Genomic DNA, 16754 nt, shown 5'->3' with positions numbered 1-16754 from the left:
GTGAGAGGTGGATCATAAAGAAAGCTGAGTGCCAAAGAATTGATGCTTTTGAACTGTGGTGTTGGAGAAGACTCTTGAGAGTCCCTTGGACTGCAAGGAGATCCAACCAGTCCATCCTAAAGGAAATCAGTCCTGGGCGTTCATTGGAAGGACTGATGCTGAAGCTGAAACTCCAATACTTTAGCCACCTGATGTGAAGAGCTGACTCATTTGAAAAGACCCTGATGGTGGGAAAGATTGAAGGCAGGAGGAGAAGGGATGACAGAGGATGAGATGGCTGGATGGCATCACTGACTCAATGGGCATGAGTTTGAGTAAACTCTGGGAGTTGGTGATGGACAGGGAGGCCTGGTGCACTGCAGTCCATGGGGTCGCAAAGAGTCGGACACGACTGAGTGACTGAACTGACTGAGAGTCACAGAACTGACCACACTGATGGAATGAAGACCCAGTTGTGACTTGCCAAGGGCACATGTCATCCTTGTGGTAATAGGCAGTACTGGGATTCTAACACAAGGCTTTTTAATCTCAAAGACATTGCTGTCTCCATGATGTTACGAAAGATTCTAATACCAGTTTTTTCAGTAGTTCATCATATGGCACCAGGCATACTCGATAACTCAGTATGTCATAGTCAAAATTCTTTTGGTTGCCATTTACAGACATGTGCACAAACACTGCTTAAGGAAGAGTGAGCACATTATTGAGTTTGCAGAGAAATCTTATGTCATCCAAGGACAGGAAGTGCAGTGCCTCTCAGACAGGAGCAGAAACTGGAATATCTTGAGCAACAGGGTAGCTAATCTCCTTACTTTGCAAGAAGTAAGATATAACGGTGAGCCTTCCATTCTTCTCTCCCTGAACTGTCGGGGCTCATCTTCGTTAGTGTCAAGGAACCTATTACTGTTGGTGGAAGCCGGTTTTCAGAGGATGGCATGGCAAGTAGACATCCAAATAGATGCAAACCACAGCATGTCTACACTTCCTCATTTGGAAAATGGGGAGACTGGCTTAGATAATAATAGCAGTTGATAATAACTGAGTCTTCATTCTGTTCCAGGTGCTTGGCAATGTAGTTTATGTGTGAAAGTGAAAAGTGAAAGTTGCCCAGTCAAGTCCAACTCTTTGTGACTCCGTAGTCTATACAGTCCATGGAATGCTCCAGGCCAGAATACTGGAGTGGGTAGCCTTTCCCTTTTCCAGGGGATCTTCCCAACCCAGGGATCGAACCCAGGTCTCCTGCGTTGCGAGCAGATTCTTTACCAGCTAAGCCACAAGGGAAGCCCAAGAATACTGGAGTGGGTAGCCAATCCCTTCTCCAGAGGATCTTCCTGACCCAGGAATCAAACCAGGATCTCCTGCACTGCAGGCAGATTCTTATCGAGTTATCAGGGAAGTCCAAAATTTATGTGTATATCTCATTAAACCTTATACAATCCTATGAGGCAAGAACTTTATTGCCCCATTTCATAGATGAGATAAGTGAGACACAGAAAGGTTAAGGAATTTGTTCAACATGATCTTTAAAGGGCCTGGTAGTTCCAAAATGCTATGGTTTTAGTTCCAAAATGGTATGATTTTTAAGTAGACGCAGTCTGAATAGATCAATTAAATGAGGGAGAATAATAAGAAAGCATATTTTATTTCTTAACCTGAGGTCATTTTTCTTTTAGAGAGAAAGGTATAGCCTAAACAAAAATGGTGAAATACATCTCAATGATCAGATGAGTTAAATAGGTGCTTATCATCCTAAAATGTGTACATGAACATGTTAACAATGACAGATAAAGTTACTGTCAAAACAGTCATATGGACATTCACACAAAGTATCTGTAAGTGGAGTGTGTGGTTAAACAAGAAATGACTGAGAGGGAGGGAGAGAGAGAAAAAAAAAATGAAGTGATTCAAGCTGAATCTCTGATATTCCCCTTATGGGTGTGTGTGTATATATACAAATATGTACATATATATATATATGTACAGAGGTATATATGTATGAAATAGATGGGGAAAGAGTGGAAACCATGGCAGACTTTACTTTTTGGGGCTCCAAAATCACTGCAGATGGTGACTGCAGCCATGAAATTAAAAGACGCTTACTCCTTGGAAAGAACGTTATGACCAACCTAGATAGTATATTGAAAAGCAGAGATATTACTTTGCCAACAAAGGTCTGTCTAGTCAAGGCTATGGTTTTTTCAGTGGTCATGTATGGATGTGAGAGTTGGACTATAAAGAAAGCTGAGCGCCGAAGAGTTGATGCTTTTGAACTGTGGTGTTGGAGAAGACTCTTGAGAGTCCCTTGGACTGCAAGGAGATCCAACTAGTCCATCCTAAAGGAAATCAGTCCTGGGCGTTCATTGGAAGGACTGATGCTGAAGCTGAAATTCCAATACTTTGGCCACCTCATGTGAAGAGTTGACTCATTGGAAAAGACCTCGATGCTGGGAGGGACTGGGGGCAGGAGGAGAAGGGGATGACAGAGGATGAGATGGCTGGATGGCATCACTGACTCGATGGACATGAGTTTGGGTGAGCTCCAGGAGTTGGTGATGGACAGGGAGGCCTGGCGTGCTGTGATTCATGGGGTCGCAGAGAGTCGGACACGACTGAGTGACTGAACTGATACGTATATATATATATATATACAGGTGTATATATATGTATATATATATACACAGGTATATAAATTGTTTCACAGTGTTATGTTTCATGTTATGTTGTTGATAGGTTACGATGCTTCATTTATGATACTATTTGAAAATGTTTGACTCTGTGCCTAAGTTTTGTTATCTCTTTTCAGATGCAGCAGTTTTTCAACTTTCTCAAGTTGTGAAAATGCAGTCTTTCCCAATGATAAGTAGAAGAGAACGGGGAAGTGTTCAGTTAAGCAATTTTATTTCCATACTGTATAGAGAAAAGCTCTCCATTACTGGAGGAAAGTGATACAAAGCCAGCAAAGCTTACACATCAGTAGTGAAGCATCCTTACAGTTTCACTGCAGTATGCTCCTTTAGTAACTGTACTAGAGAACCAGTTGTCATTCTGCCTGTAGTGACTAGTAAAAAGAACTTTTTCTTATCATCTAAATATGAAAATTATTACCATTATAGATAGGAATGCAACAGTCATTAAATAAATTAAAAGCATCTTTAAAGTTTTTCCATATACATATATAATATATATTTTTTAAATTGCCATCAACTGTACAAGCATTCAGTTCTCAACTAGAACATTTACAGAAACTATTGTGGAAAGCTGAAGGGAAGGCTTGGTTTTTTGGGAGAAGGGGATCATTTAAGTACTATAACTACATTAAAATACAATTCCCAAGGGAAAAAAAGATATACAGAGAAGTCAGACTTATCCAAGATATCTTATTTAATCTCGTATTTAATCTTACACATAAGGTATGCAGAACTATTTTTTGACCCAACCTTGATTCAGCCAAGTCAATATCCAGACATTACTTACTTGTTAGCACAGAGAAAAGTAAGACTAAAGTGTATAATGTAATTATATATAAAAAAAAAATCTTTGTAAGCCAGATTGATAATAGCATTATACACATATGATTGCCTATGAAAATAATAAATGGGCAAAAAACTTTTTTTCTTCTGAAACGTAAGGTAAAAAAAATCCTAGCTTAATGAATAAATGATCATCAGTTAATATATAGCTAGGTGAGTGTCTAAATTGATCGGGAATATTATAGTCCTGAGATCTACAGAGTCCAATCTTCCAGTTTAAATTCTACAACCCCACATCCTGTAAATGGTATATTATTTACACAGGTTACAGCAAAATACTTTGATAATACTATATCAGCAGCCCTTGAATTTGAATTCAACAGAACAGTTATTGAAAAAAAAAGTTATTTTCAACTAACTGTGTGTGTGTGTCTCATATGGGGGTGATAGGGTGGTTGCAAGAGAAAGGGAGAGGAAAAGAAAGATGCATGATTTAGAAAATGGCATTATTAATATAAATGCAATTTCTCTTCTCATTAATATCACTTTAAATCAGGAGATTTATAAAAAGTTTATATAGTAATTATACAGACATTAGTATCTAACAAATTGTGACATAGTCACTCAATTTTCCAATTATTTCATGTAAAATTTTATTACTTAAAATATTAACTCATTTACTTCAAACTCTGCTTCAACCCCCTAAAAAGTAACTTTCCTTTATTTTGGGGAACTAAATATTTTCCCATTTATACCATAATATGGCTTCAAAGCAGGAGATAATTAATAATGGTTACAAGCTTGCCGAAAAAGAACTACTAGTCAAAAGCTATTTTGATTGCTAAAAGTCAATCCTGTGACTTTTATTACATTCTAATTTTGTCGTATCAATTGCTTCAAAATTGGAAATAGTTATTATTTAGAGATATTTTTTGGCCATTATAGAATTTAATTTATAACAAGTGAGCATCAATTTAAATTTAAATTAAAGGTAACTGACAGACATCTGGAGAGAAGAAGGCTGGGAAAGAAAACTAGGAATTGTTAAGAGATTTTGGTAGATACATCTCTAGAAAAAACTAAATTACGAATTTCACCCAATCTACCAATGAAATAAAAGTTATATTTACAGAAAGAGCATGCCCAGGGTAGAGCAGCCACACACGGGGTCACTTCTATTATATAACTGTGTTTCAAATTTTTGATAAAATTTAGTAGAAAATAATTTCATCCCTTATCTAATTTTTAATCTGTATGCTACCAGAACAAAAAAATGAACTAGAAGAAACCATAGCAACTCAGGTACCAGCACTTCATTCATCATTTAGAACAGGTGTTTCTCATTCATGGAGTCAACACACATTCCAAAAGTGTCAAAGAGCGTCTTTTCATGGTACTCTTTTTAATGGGTTTCCAATGAGATAGAAATACTACTTAACTGCCAGGGAATGCCATACTGGCAAACACAGAAGAACAGGATGTTTCTGCCTTTGGTTTATGAACAGCCATACTTGCAGGGTTTTAGCTCTGTCATTACCATCCATTCAAGGAAGATATGTGTGATATAACAAGTACTGTAAACCCAAACTTTTGGTGGCAGAAGGACCTTCCAGCTTAACTAGTCTGCCTCTTTATTTTTACAAGTGAAGACACTTAACACGTCTTTCACAAAGTAGATGCTCAGTTAACATTAAATTACGAACTACCACAGATAACTACAGACAGACAGAACAAAACTCCATGTATTCTGTGTCTTCCGATAACTTCACAGCCTCTGAAATGGCTTACTACTACTACTACTAAGTCGCTTCAGTCACGTCCGACTCTGTACGACCCCATAGACGGCAGCCCACCAGGCTCCCCCATCCCTGGGATTCTCCAGGCAAGAATACTGGAGTGGGTTGCCATTTCCTTCTCCAATGCATGAAAGTGAAAAGTGGAAGTGAAGTTGCTCAGTCGTGTCCGACTCTCAGCAACCCCATGGACTGCAGCCCACCAGGCTCCTCCGCCCATGGGATTTTCCAGGCAAGAGCACTGGAGTGGGGTGCCATTGCCTTAGCTGACTCTAATCAGGTCAGACTGAACTTAGATAACAATTAACCACAGAGAGAACATCAACAACAATCCATGGTCTGAAAACATTTCTGTCACACATAAACAGAGCCAAGAAAAGATTTTTGAAACAATTTCTCAAAGGCAAAAGTGTGAGAGGAGATATTTATGACAAATGGAAATAGGGGAAAAAAACAATAAGTGTATAGATTCAATTCCCTTTCTTGCTGGATAATTTATAGTAAGCCATACTAAAGAATAGATTCCCTGTCTGAACCAAAAGCCGTGATCAACATGAAAAAGTGTCTGGACGTGGACATAGTAGGTGAACAAGGATGTGGACTTGTGATTGTGATTAGATTGATCACTTAAAGAAATCTCCAATAGTCCATCCACTGAGCCTTAGTATCTATTGATTACTTTATAGGAAGCAAAGGTATATCAAGAGAATTAATTGCATGTTGAAGTTCAATTTAAAGAACAAATGAAAGCACTTGGGGAAGAGAGATACAGAAGAATAATTAGATCTGGGTTTTTGAAAACTGGGTTGCTGGTTGCCTTTCTTGTGAGGGCCATGGAATGAAAACATCAGTATTTCCAAATAAATGGCTGAGGAAAGTGGTAACTCTTGCATACCCTCTTGGATCACTCTATCCATTTTGGTAAACTTCTCACAAATGAATGATGCTTGTCAGAACATGAAATGAAAAAAACAAGAATCCCATGCAGACTGAATTATAAAATCATGTTAAGCCAATCTTCCAAAAGAGGGCACACGTCCCTAGGAATGTGTTCACATCCATACACACTGACGCTCAGCACACATCCTCCACTCAGCTAGTCACACAAAGATCTGTAAAGAAAAACACAGGTAAACAATAGTCTCCACAAATTTAAGATAAACATCAAAGCTGATTGAATTATTTAGTACTTGCTAAGTTGCTCAGGAATCTAAGGCAAGAAGCCTGCTTTAAAATATGAAATTATTCTATTTCTGTGAGCAGAGATCAATGATAAGCTATTGTTTGCTTCCAATCTATTTTCAAAGCCCATTACAAAAATAAATCAGTATGTTCTCCAACAGTTCTAAAAACAGTTTGAGTGATTGTTTTTCTTGTGTAATTTTTTTTTAAAGAAAACGATTTCCATATTTACTTTAATCTTGCTTTGAGTTACATTCAGAAACAAATACAGTCCAGTTCTCCTTGGTGGAAATCATCAGTCTATTTGCTCATTTGCCTTTGACTACTGAAAAATCTTTTGAAATGAAATGCATTGGCCGTGCAAAAAAAAAGTCCATAAAAATAAACTAATGATTGAGTTAAGCATCCAGATGAGTTCTTCACCAGGTTATCTGCAAGCACAAGACTCTACTGTCATGTTTGGATATACTTTAAGTACCACATTCTTGTTTTCATCAAAGAATAAGATGCTGAGTGAGGACATCTTTTCTGGCACACAGCAAGGCTCGGGGATTCCAGGGACGACCCCCACAGCTCTCACTATACTCTGGATGGTAGCGTGATTTGATGGCTTCAAAGACTAGGAACGAAAAGGGAGAACACAGGTTAGGTAGAATGGCTTTTCCCCTCTCTAGCCCCCACTAAAAAATATATATGATGGATTTGGTTCAACAAATTAATAAAGCTCTGGCATCATCACACATTCAGCCCAATCTCCAATATCACTATCACCAAAATGGTTGTCATCAACTAAGTGACTACTCAGATTGATTGGTAAAGAATTTGCCTGCGATGCAGGAGACCTGAGCTCGAACTCTAGGTCGGGAAGATCCTCTGGAGAAGGGAATGGCACACCACTCCAGTATTCTTGCCTGGAGAATTCCATGGACAAGAGGAGCCTGGTGGGCTATAGTTCATGGGGTTGCAAAGAGTCAGACACAACTGACTGACTAACACTTCTACTTTTTTTCAGGTGCTAGGCATATTCTGTGTAGTATTTCTAATCCTTACCACATAACCACCATTTCTTCCATTTTACAGATAGAGAAATAGACTCAAAAAGCTTGAATGACACATATAAAGTCATACAGACATGGAGAGTGAGAACTCGAATCTGGTTTTCTAAGCAGGAATCATTTAATTAAAAATGATTTAGTCCTCAAACAGGGAATTAGTACATGCTAAGGTGTTTTCACCCACTCCAGTGTTCTTGCCTGGAGAATCCCAGGGACGGGGGAGCCTGGTGTGCTGCCATCTATGGGGTCGCACAGAGTCGGACACAACTGAAGCGACTTAGCAGCAGCAGCAGGGTGTTTTCAGGGCTTCCTTGGTAGTTCAGATGGTAAAGCGTCTGCCTACAATGCAGGAGACCCAGGTTCGATCCCTGGGTCAGGAAGATCACCTGGAGAAGGAAATGGCAACCAACTCCAGTACTCTTGCCTGGAAAATCCCATGGACTGAGGAGCCTGGTAGGCTATAGTCCATGGGTTCGCAAAGAGTCGGATATGACTGAGCGACTTCAGGTCAGGTCAGGGTGTTTTCAGACCAGTCAATCCTAAAGAAAATTGGTCCTAAATATTCACCGGAAGGACTGCTGCTGAAGCTCCAATATTTTGGCCACCTGATGAGAAGAACTGACTCACTGGAAGAGACTCTGATGCCGGGAAAGATTGAAGGTGGGAGAAAAAGGGGACGACTGAGAATGAGATAGTTGGATGGCATCACCGACTCGATGGACATGAGTTTGAGCAGATTCCAGGAGTTGGTAATGGACAGGGAAGCCTGGCATGCTGCAGTCCATGGGGTCGCAAAGAGACGGACACGACTGGGTGACTGGATGAAGGGTGTTTTCAATAACAGGATTGCAAAAGAAACAATTTGATCCTGAGCTAGTCACAAAGAACGCTTAACAACCACCAACTGAACATAGATTTTTGCCACTGCTATAGTGACATTTATACTTTGTTTTGAAAATAACACAAACATGTCAAGTGCATGCTAAGTCACTTCACTCTTGTCCAGCTCTTTGCGACCCTATGGACTATAGCTTGCCAGGCTCCTCTGTCCAAGGGATTCTTCATGCAAGATCTTCCTCACCCAGGGATCAAACCCATCTCTCTTTATGTCTCCTGCATTGGCATGAAGATTCTTTACCACTAGCACCACTTGGGAAGTCCCCAACGTCAAGGGGCATTGATTTATTTAATAGTTACCACCTGCATGAATGGACGGAGAAGGCAATGGCACCCCACTCCAGTACTCTTGCCTGGAAAATTCCATGGATGGAGGAGCCTGATAGGCTGCCGTCCATGGGGTCGCTAAGAGTCGGACATGACTGAGCAACTTCACTTGATGAATGGCTGCTGATTAAGAGGACCACACTGTTGGCCACTGGGGGTCACTGTTGCTCCATGGGTGCAGACATTAATGCTGTAGCATTTTAGTTTTCTAAACCTGGGGCATATCCTCTAGGAATAATCCAGGGGGCCTGAGATTATTTTATGGCTGTCAGAAGTTTGACCAAAGGAGCTTGAGTAAAATCTGTTCCCAAGCAATGCCAAATGGGACCGTGACCATACATGGGAGAAGTTTGGTTTTACTTAGAGAGCCCTATCCAGCTCGGCTCAGCATTGAAGAACGGTCACTTTTCCAAGCCCAGAATGTTTAGGAATTGCCAGTGTGGTAAGACCTTCTTCCTGAGCAATGCCACACTTTTCAACATCAGTTCTCCCCGATGTCTCTTTTAAGCAGATGAAATCCATTAGAAAGAATTTAGAAACAGGTCTTTGGTAACTTGCCAGAGATCACATGTCAATTCAGGAATGGGATTTAAGCCAAAATGCTGGCTTTTTAATGTCAAGATTTTGAGCCACGTTTCAGAGGCACCTCAGCCCCCAGTTAACTGGTATTCTAACTTTATACACCTAAAACTCCCAGGATGGGAAACTGAAACATATGGAAAGGTTAAGAGTACACAAAAGCCAAAGGAGAAGCAAATAAGTAGAAAGTTGGCACATTGTTAAAAAATAATAGGATTTTGGTGGGGGGTGGGCAGGAAAAGGGCAAATCCGATTTGTCTCATCTCATCTTTCAATTCAGTGAAAAAAATTATCCATGCATTAGACTTCAACATGGTTGCTAACGGGCACAAATTACCTTAAAGTTAGTATTGATGATGGCCAGCTCCTTTATCTACTCTTTTTTCCTGGAAGAGTAGTTAACCTACAATTAATTAACTTTGCAAAGAAGGGTATTTTCTTCCCTTAAGGATAAGAAGTCTGTCTTGTTCTATTCTGCATCTCCTGTGTCCTGTGGCATCAACACTATGCATGTAATTGACAAACTACAATTGTACTATAACCACCGTACCAATGGCCACTGTTTGCTCTTTCATTAGGATCAGGCGATTTCTTAAGAAAACTTTTGCAGCCATCCACTTATCTCTATTGATTTATTTTTAAATTCAGTCATCCAAACAGCATATGATAACACCCCAAAGCCATAGATTGTCTGACACTATTTTGTTACTGTTAATGTTTTACTGACTCCTATACCATTTAATTTTCATACATTTAAGTAGACAAGGACTTGATCCATAAATCCAGCTGTGCATTGCTTGTCCTCAGTGCTTGGAGCAGAGAAGGTTCTCTAGGCACTGAATAAATACTTGCCAAATGGATGAAATACTTATAAATAATAACATACCCTCCATTGCACCTATTTCTGTGGAAATAATTCCCATCAACAAAAATAAAAGGTTCTGAGCTAATGACCCAGCACAGATATGGAAAATATTCATGGGTGTTCCCTAGGAAAATTCCTGTCCTTTTTAAAAGCTCTAACTCACAAATGAGCAGTTTCTGGTGGGCTCACTGGAATCCAGCAAGCCCTTGATTGTCGGCGGTGTGTTTTATCAGGAACCTCTCTGTTTTCTAGGGAGTTGTCCCCTTTCTCTTTCTCACTGTGAAATCCAGCTGCCATGATCAGGAATAATTAAGCCAAACACAAAAGATCCATGTGACCATTTGCTGGTGTGGAACATTTGCCAGTCTATCATTTTCACTTGTTTTTGCCTTCCGATTACGTTTCTCAGGTCTCTCTTCACAGCAGCTTAAGAATCCCAGTGATGACAAATGCAGACCTGTGCTTTTTTTCCCGGTGCACACTCAGTTGCTCAGTCGTGTCTGACTCTTTATAACCTCATGGACTGTAGTCCAGCAGGCTCCTCTGTCCATGTGATTTTCCAGGCAAAAATACTGGAGTGGGTTGCCATTTCCTCCTCCAGGGGATCCTCCTGACCCGAGGGATTGAACCTACGTCTCCTCTGTCTTTTGCATTAGCAGGCAGATTCTTTACCACTGAGCCACCTGGGAAGCCCTTTTCCTCCCCAGTCTCACTTTTTAATGTGGGTGAAACAGGACATCGGTATCTATTTAGGTTTTCTTTTTTTTTTTGCTTAGGTAACTCAATATATCAAGATTTAGGATTTTTAGAGTTCATGATCAGAGATTGAAATTGGAAACCTCAGGACATTAATTGAGACTGCATCATTTTGAACGCATTCCATGTGAATTTCTTGTTTAGAAAGGATGCTTGGTTCAAAGTGTTTAGCTTCTTTGGTCCATAATTCTTTGTCTTTGCTGTTCCCAACCTTTGCACCACTCCATGCAAAAATACCTTCACTCCTCCAATCCTTGATTGGTTCCCTTGGACCACTTGTCAGCAACAATGGCTCAATCACTTTCATTTGAAATCTCTGTTTTCCATCTCTGCTTTGGTGGTGAGGGGAGGCCAAGGCCTAAGACTTGGCTACAGCTATATGGGTATTTTTCATCTCATGGCAGAATGCCAGGGTCTCTCCCTGGGGGAACAGATTGGCTGTAAGGGCTAGAAATCAGAAAAATCCAAGCTGCCGTGTCTGTGAATGAAATCTGCCGTGCTCAGGCCCTCACCTGCCAAGCTGCGGGTGATGTCCTCGAGTTGAATTCGATTACAAGTGCATTAGCAGGGGAGAGAATGTCATCAGCTCTGAGCCTTCATTCCTGACTCAGGCCATGGGGCTTTGCTCCATGCTCTCCCAGTCCAACCCACATGGGTGTGATAGCCCAGAAACTATCTAATTGGAATCAGGGAAAGGGCAAAGCCTGGAATTTGGGAAAGGCAGAGCACAGCTGTTCTGAATTACAGACAGGTTGTCGACTTTTGCAGATGAAGAGCCCAGCTCTAGAGAGCAGGCTCTCACTGGGGAGGCCAGAAGGAAGGAGGGCCAGCCGAGGAGTCTGGCCTGAGAGAACTTTTCTCTGGGGCAGAATGTATATGTATAGTCTGAAAGGTCTTTGGCACCTCACTTATTCCACATGCATTTGTACTGATCTGGTCAGAGGCCTTATTTTCCTCTGTGGTTCAAAAACTATATTTTTGTTTAAATAGTTGACTCTGGTTACCATGCTGGACACTAGGCTGATAACAGGGACAGTGATTAATTACCCCTGATGTCACAGCTTCATACCGCTTCAAGCTTCCCATCATTTTGGTGACTGTACCACTTGAAAGACACAAAGCCTGGAAGGCTTACAGGGAATCAGTAGAAAGCTTCAAAAGTTAAGCAGATCCACACAAGGTGATGAAGGACTGAGATGTCCATGTCACAGCCAGACTTCTACTCGAAACTTGGCAAAAGGAATTCTCCAGCTTGGAGAGAAGACTCCACCCTTATCCCTATTACATGACATCTCCCTGTAGTTTGGATGCCATTCCAAGGTTTGACAAATACTATCATGGGCTTCCCTGGTGGCTCAGATGGTAAAGAATCTGCCTGCAATGTGGGAGACCTGGGTTTGATCCCTGGGTTGGGAAGATCCCCTAGAGGAGGGCAAGGCAACTCCAGTATTCTTGCCTGGAGAATGCCATGGACAGAGCAGCCTGGTGGGCTACAGTCCATGGGGTCACATAAAGAGTCAGACATGACCGAGCGATTAACACAGCATGTGTTCAGTTGCTATAATGGATGCTCTCTTGATTCTACCCACCAAAGAGCTTATGAACTAGGGCTGAAGGGAGAATCCTATTTAAAGCCTTGTGACATTTAAAAAGAGATAAGAAACATTTACAAAACTTATCCTTGTCTTACATCTATTATTTTTTTTAATATTTTATTTCATATTGTTTATTTGATCATGCTGCACAGCGTGTGGGATCTTAGTTCCCCAAGGAGGAACTGAATCCATGCCCCCTGCATTGGAGGCACAGAGTCTTAACCACTGGATCACCAGGGAAGTCCCACAATTTTTATTCTTTTGATCCCTACTCCTGTGTTTTTTTTTTTTTTTTCCAGTTCCCTACATTGGATTTTCTATTCTCTTCAGTCTCAGCCACGGCCATCAATAATGGCAAAAAATTCATTGAGTGCCTATCAGCACAAGGTGCTCGATGATCTCATTTCCCCATCGTTTTTATAATGCAGATACTGTGATATTTTTATTTACCCTAGTACCTGTTTCAAAGATGAGAAAACTAACATACAGAAAGTTAGAGGAACTTCCCCACCTCAAAACCTCAGCGGGTAAGAAGTGGAGCCAAGTTTTAAGCCAAAAGGATTCAACGACTCAAAGGATGGTTTGCAGACCAACAGCATCAGTAACATCTAGAGGCTTGTTAGATACACCGAATCTTGGGCTTTGCCCCTGAAACCACTGGATCAGAACCTACAGATTAAGAAGATCCCTAGGCAATTTGCAGGTACCTGAAGGTTAAGAAACCCAGCTATGATCAAGCATGTACCCTTTAATCATCCTGTTACACTAACATACTTCTTTCCTTAAATTTATCTCTTCTATTCTTATCCCTCATGCGTTTTTAAATTGTTATTCTTTAGATCACTGAGGACTATGATGAAGATCTATGGAAACAGCAGCAAGGTTTTTGAACAGGAAAAACAAGCAGAGCCATTACAGATTGGAGAGGCAAATTGGGGTAATTATGGAGACCAACCCAGGTCAGCTAACTGACTGAATATGTCCACGTGATCATAGCTTTCTGGGTCCTAAAATCTGGAGTCAAGAGGAAAGAGGAAAACTTCCTCAGGCAACCTAGAAAAAAAAAATCACAGTTTAGGAGAGAGAGAGGAATTATTTGGAAAACTCAGAGACCCACTTAAAATCAGTCATCCCAGGTTTAGAGATATTTTGAATCCATTTCTGCCTCTCAGTGCCACAAAGCAAGCCCCACTGTAGAGTAAAGATTCATTACTGCCTGTTATACTTGGCATCTTTGTTGGTGTGTTTTAAATGCTGTCCCAGTTTGATCAAGTTTCTATTGATCAATAAAATGTCCTTTATAATCTTTAAACAAGATAAGGCTATTTATATCATTATAAATGTCTACAACCCCTACTTTGTGTTTGGGTTGACAAAACCTGGAATCCACAAGGTCTAGAAAATGTGGCAAGCTTGTTCTTCTGAGACATCCTAACAGGAAAATGGGATTTCAATCAAGTTCTTGGCCCTGAGGCTGATCTGGCCTTGCTTAGTTGACCTTCTGTCTTATGTGTGTGTTACCCTTAGCATTCCAGTGATCACAGGCCTGTAACATGAACATGCTCCTTTAAAGGCTTATAAGCACAAGTTTGTCACTCTTTGAGACAAAGGGTTTTTCTCCATTAACATACAATAGCAGAAGTTGATCCATGTCAAGTTTTGCAAAAAACTAAAACAAAACGAAACAAGCCACTCCTATTTATTCTCTGAATTCTATTGCCAGGATCACTTTTCACTGTACATCAGACTCAAATTGTTATGGGCTAAGAATGGAAGTGCAGCAATAAGCTTAACGAAGGTCAGGGGGGCACCAATATGTTTTATTAATTCTAAATTCAGAGTACAGTCACTTGGACTTGCTGTGCGAGACAGAAGTGGGGTTGGGGAGGCTTCTGAGAATATATTTGTCAGGAGGATACTGAGTACTGATAAGCTAAAGGTTCAGTCCCTATTGATTTTAGAAGAGACATGGATTAGCTCTTAGCAGTTAAAATGAGTCTTAGAAGTCGCCAGAGTCATTGTGCCCTATTCTGACTCCAAAATTTTGATATTTATCAGGGAAGCACATGAAATAAGCATCTGGTGGATTTCATGAGGCAAGTTTTCCTAGCCCAACCCTGATCCTAACCCCCGTGACGACAATTCATCTCACAAGAGACTATCAAAAATGTTCTGTATCAGGGCACCAATCCAATTAGTCCTTCCTTTTGCTCTCATGACATTCACTCATTCCCTAAATACCCGCTGAAAGGTCAGCCTCTTACCACTGGGGGCTTCCTTGTTGTGGACAGGCATAAATTCACATGTGATCATGTAGCTGAACATGCACTCTGTTTGGAAGCGGTGCAAAAACATGTTTTATGCATGCAATGTTTTCTCATATCCTTCTTCATACCAATATTGACTTCATATTACTTTAACAACCAGTAAAGAAAAACCAAACATAACCATGTTACCTATTACACTTTAGAATGCAATGAATAAAGGTCCAGATGGATTTTGGAAATGAAAACACACATTCAATTTGGGTCTTTCCACACTATGGAAATGGGAAGGACAGGACAAAAAACAATGGCTACCTTTGGCATGGGGAACTGGCACGCTCCGGAGCAGTAATAGGCATCGAAGGACTTGGGGGAAATAATCCATTCGCTCCAGCCAATATCTGCGAAGTCCACTTTAAGGTACCGTCTGGCACAATTCCGGGGTTCAATCCATTGCTTTCTTCTTGCCTTCTTCAGGGTCTGTTCATCAAACTGGAGCGTCTGACTCTTCTGCTGAGGTCCCTTCCTCTGTTTCTTTTTGTTCTTACTCTTATCAGGGGGCTGAGTCTGAAGAGTCTTGTAAGGCTTCCTCTCCTCCCATACTTCATCCTCCTTGTACTGATATTCTGCCCCAGGAAGCTCATTGTTCTGCAGAGGCAGAAGGACCCCCGTAGACCGCTTCCTCCTCCTCCGTTCAATAGAAGGGGCAGACCTACTCTGGCTGTCCAGTTTGGGCACAGCTCCAGTGGGGAAATTCCGGTGTCCTTGTAAGCTTGACACCACACTCTCCGGCTCAGAAATGGCAGCATCATTGGCATACACCAAGATATAAGGCTCAGGACTGGGTGTCATCTTCTTTGGCAGCTGGTGTCCTTTGGTAGTAATGTTAAATCCTATGAGAAACTCCTCATTTTCCTTGGCTTTCCTCAAAAGTTGGGTGATGTCTTTTGACAGCCAGGACACAAAGTCTCGATGAGGTTTCCCTCCATCTACCGAAAGATGACCCAGGAGCTGACTTTGGTTTCCACTGGATTTGAGGATCCACGCAGAGAGGTCAATCTGAATGTGTTTCCTCTGGGCATGATGTGAGCATTCCTGGGACACAGGACAACTCAGGCTTATATTTATCAGCTCTCTGATATAGAAATACAGTGTGGCAGATAAAATGTTTTCTGACTTAGTTAGAGAAGTCAGGTTAAAAATATGCAGTTCCTTGTTTTCAAGCATTCCTAGGAAGAAAAAAACAAAGGAAGTAAACAGAAGTAAACAGGACTCTCTACTTCACATCATATACAAAGATTAACTCAAAATGAATGAATGACCTAAATATAAGCACTAAAATCATAAAACTCTTAGAAGAAAACATAGTAAAATCTTCATGGCTTTGGATTTGATAGTTGGTTCTTACATATGACACTCAAAGTGCAAGTAAAAAAATAAAGAGAAATAAAAAATAGATAAATTGATAAAATAGATAAACTGGATAAAATTCATCAATATCTCAAATTATGTGCATCAAAAGATGTTATCAAGAAAGTTTGTACAACCTGCATAATGGAGAAAATATTTTCAAATCATATATAATATATGATAAAACCTAGGATCCAGGATGGGCTTTCCTGATAGGTCAGCTGGTAAAGAATCTGCTTGCAATGCGGGAAACCCCAGTTCGATTTCAGAGTTGGGAAGATCCCCTGGAGAAGGGATAGGCTACCCACTCCAGTATTCTTGGGCTTCCCTGGTGGCTCAGATGGTAAAGAATCTGCCTGTAATGCAGGAGACCGGGGTTTAATCCCTGGGTTGGGAAGATCCCCTGGAGGAGGGCCTGCAACCCACTCCTGTATTCTTGCCTGGAGAATCCTTATGGACAGAGAAGCCTGGCAGGCTACAGTCCATGGGGCCGCAGAGTTGGACGTGACTGAGTGACTAAGCACAGCATAGCACAGGATCCAGAATATAAAAATAACTCTT

At 40.8% G+C, this 16754-nt stretch overlaps 1 protein-coding gene across 1 annotated transcript in view; it reads right to left on the bottom strand.

Annotated features, from left to right (window-relative positions):
- Nucleotides 1-2881: 2881 nt before the first annotated feature.
- The window catches only part of BMP3 (bone morphogenetic protein 3), a 31966-nt gene continuing 18093 nt past the window's right edge, over nt 2882-16754 (bottom strand). The window contains exons 2-3 of the mRNA XM_061420592.1: nt 15099-16012; nt 2882-7064 (exon numbers count right to left, since the gene is read on the bottom strand). Coding sequence (XP_061276576.1) covers nt 6873-7064; nt 15099-16012 — 1106 coding nt within the window. The 3' untranslated portion in view covers nt 2882-6872. The remainder of the gene's footprint in view (nt 7065-15098; nt 16013-16754) is intronic.

This window comes from Bos javanicus, chromosome 6 (assembly GCF_032452875.1).
Source record: "Bos javanicus breed banteng chromosome 6, ARS-OSU_banteng_1.0, whole genome shotgun sequence".
Lineage (NCBI taxonomy): Eukaryota > Metazoa > Chordata > Mammalia > Artiodactyla > Bovidae > Bos > Bos javanicus.
The sequence above is the reverse complement of the archived record's forward strand: the minus strand, read 5'-3'. Positions and strand labels throughout refer to the sequence as shown.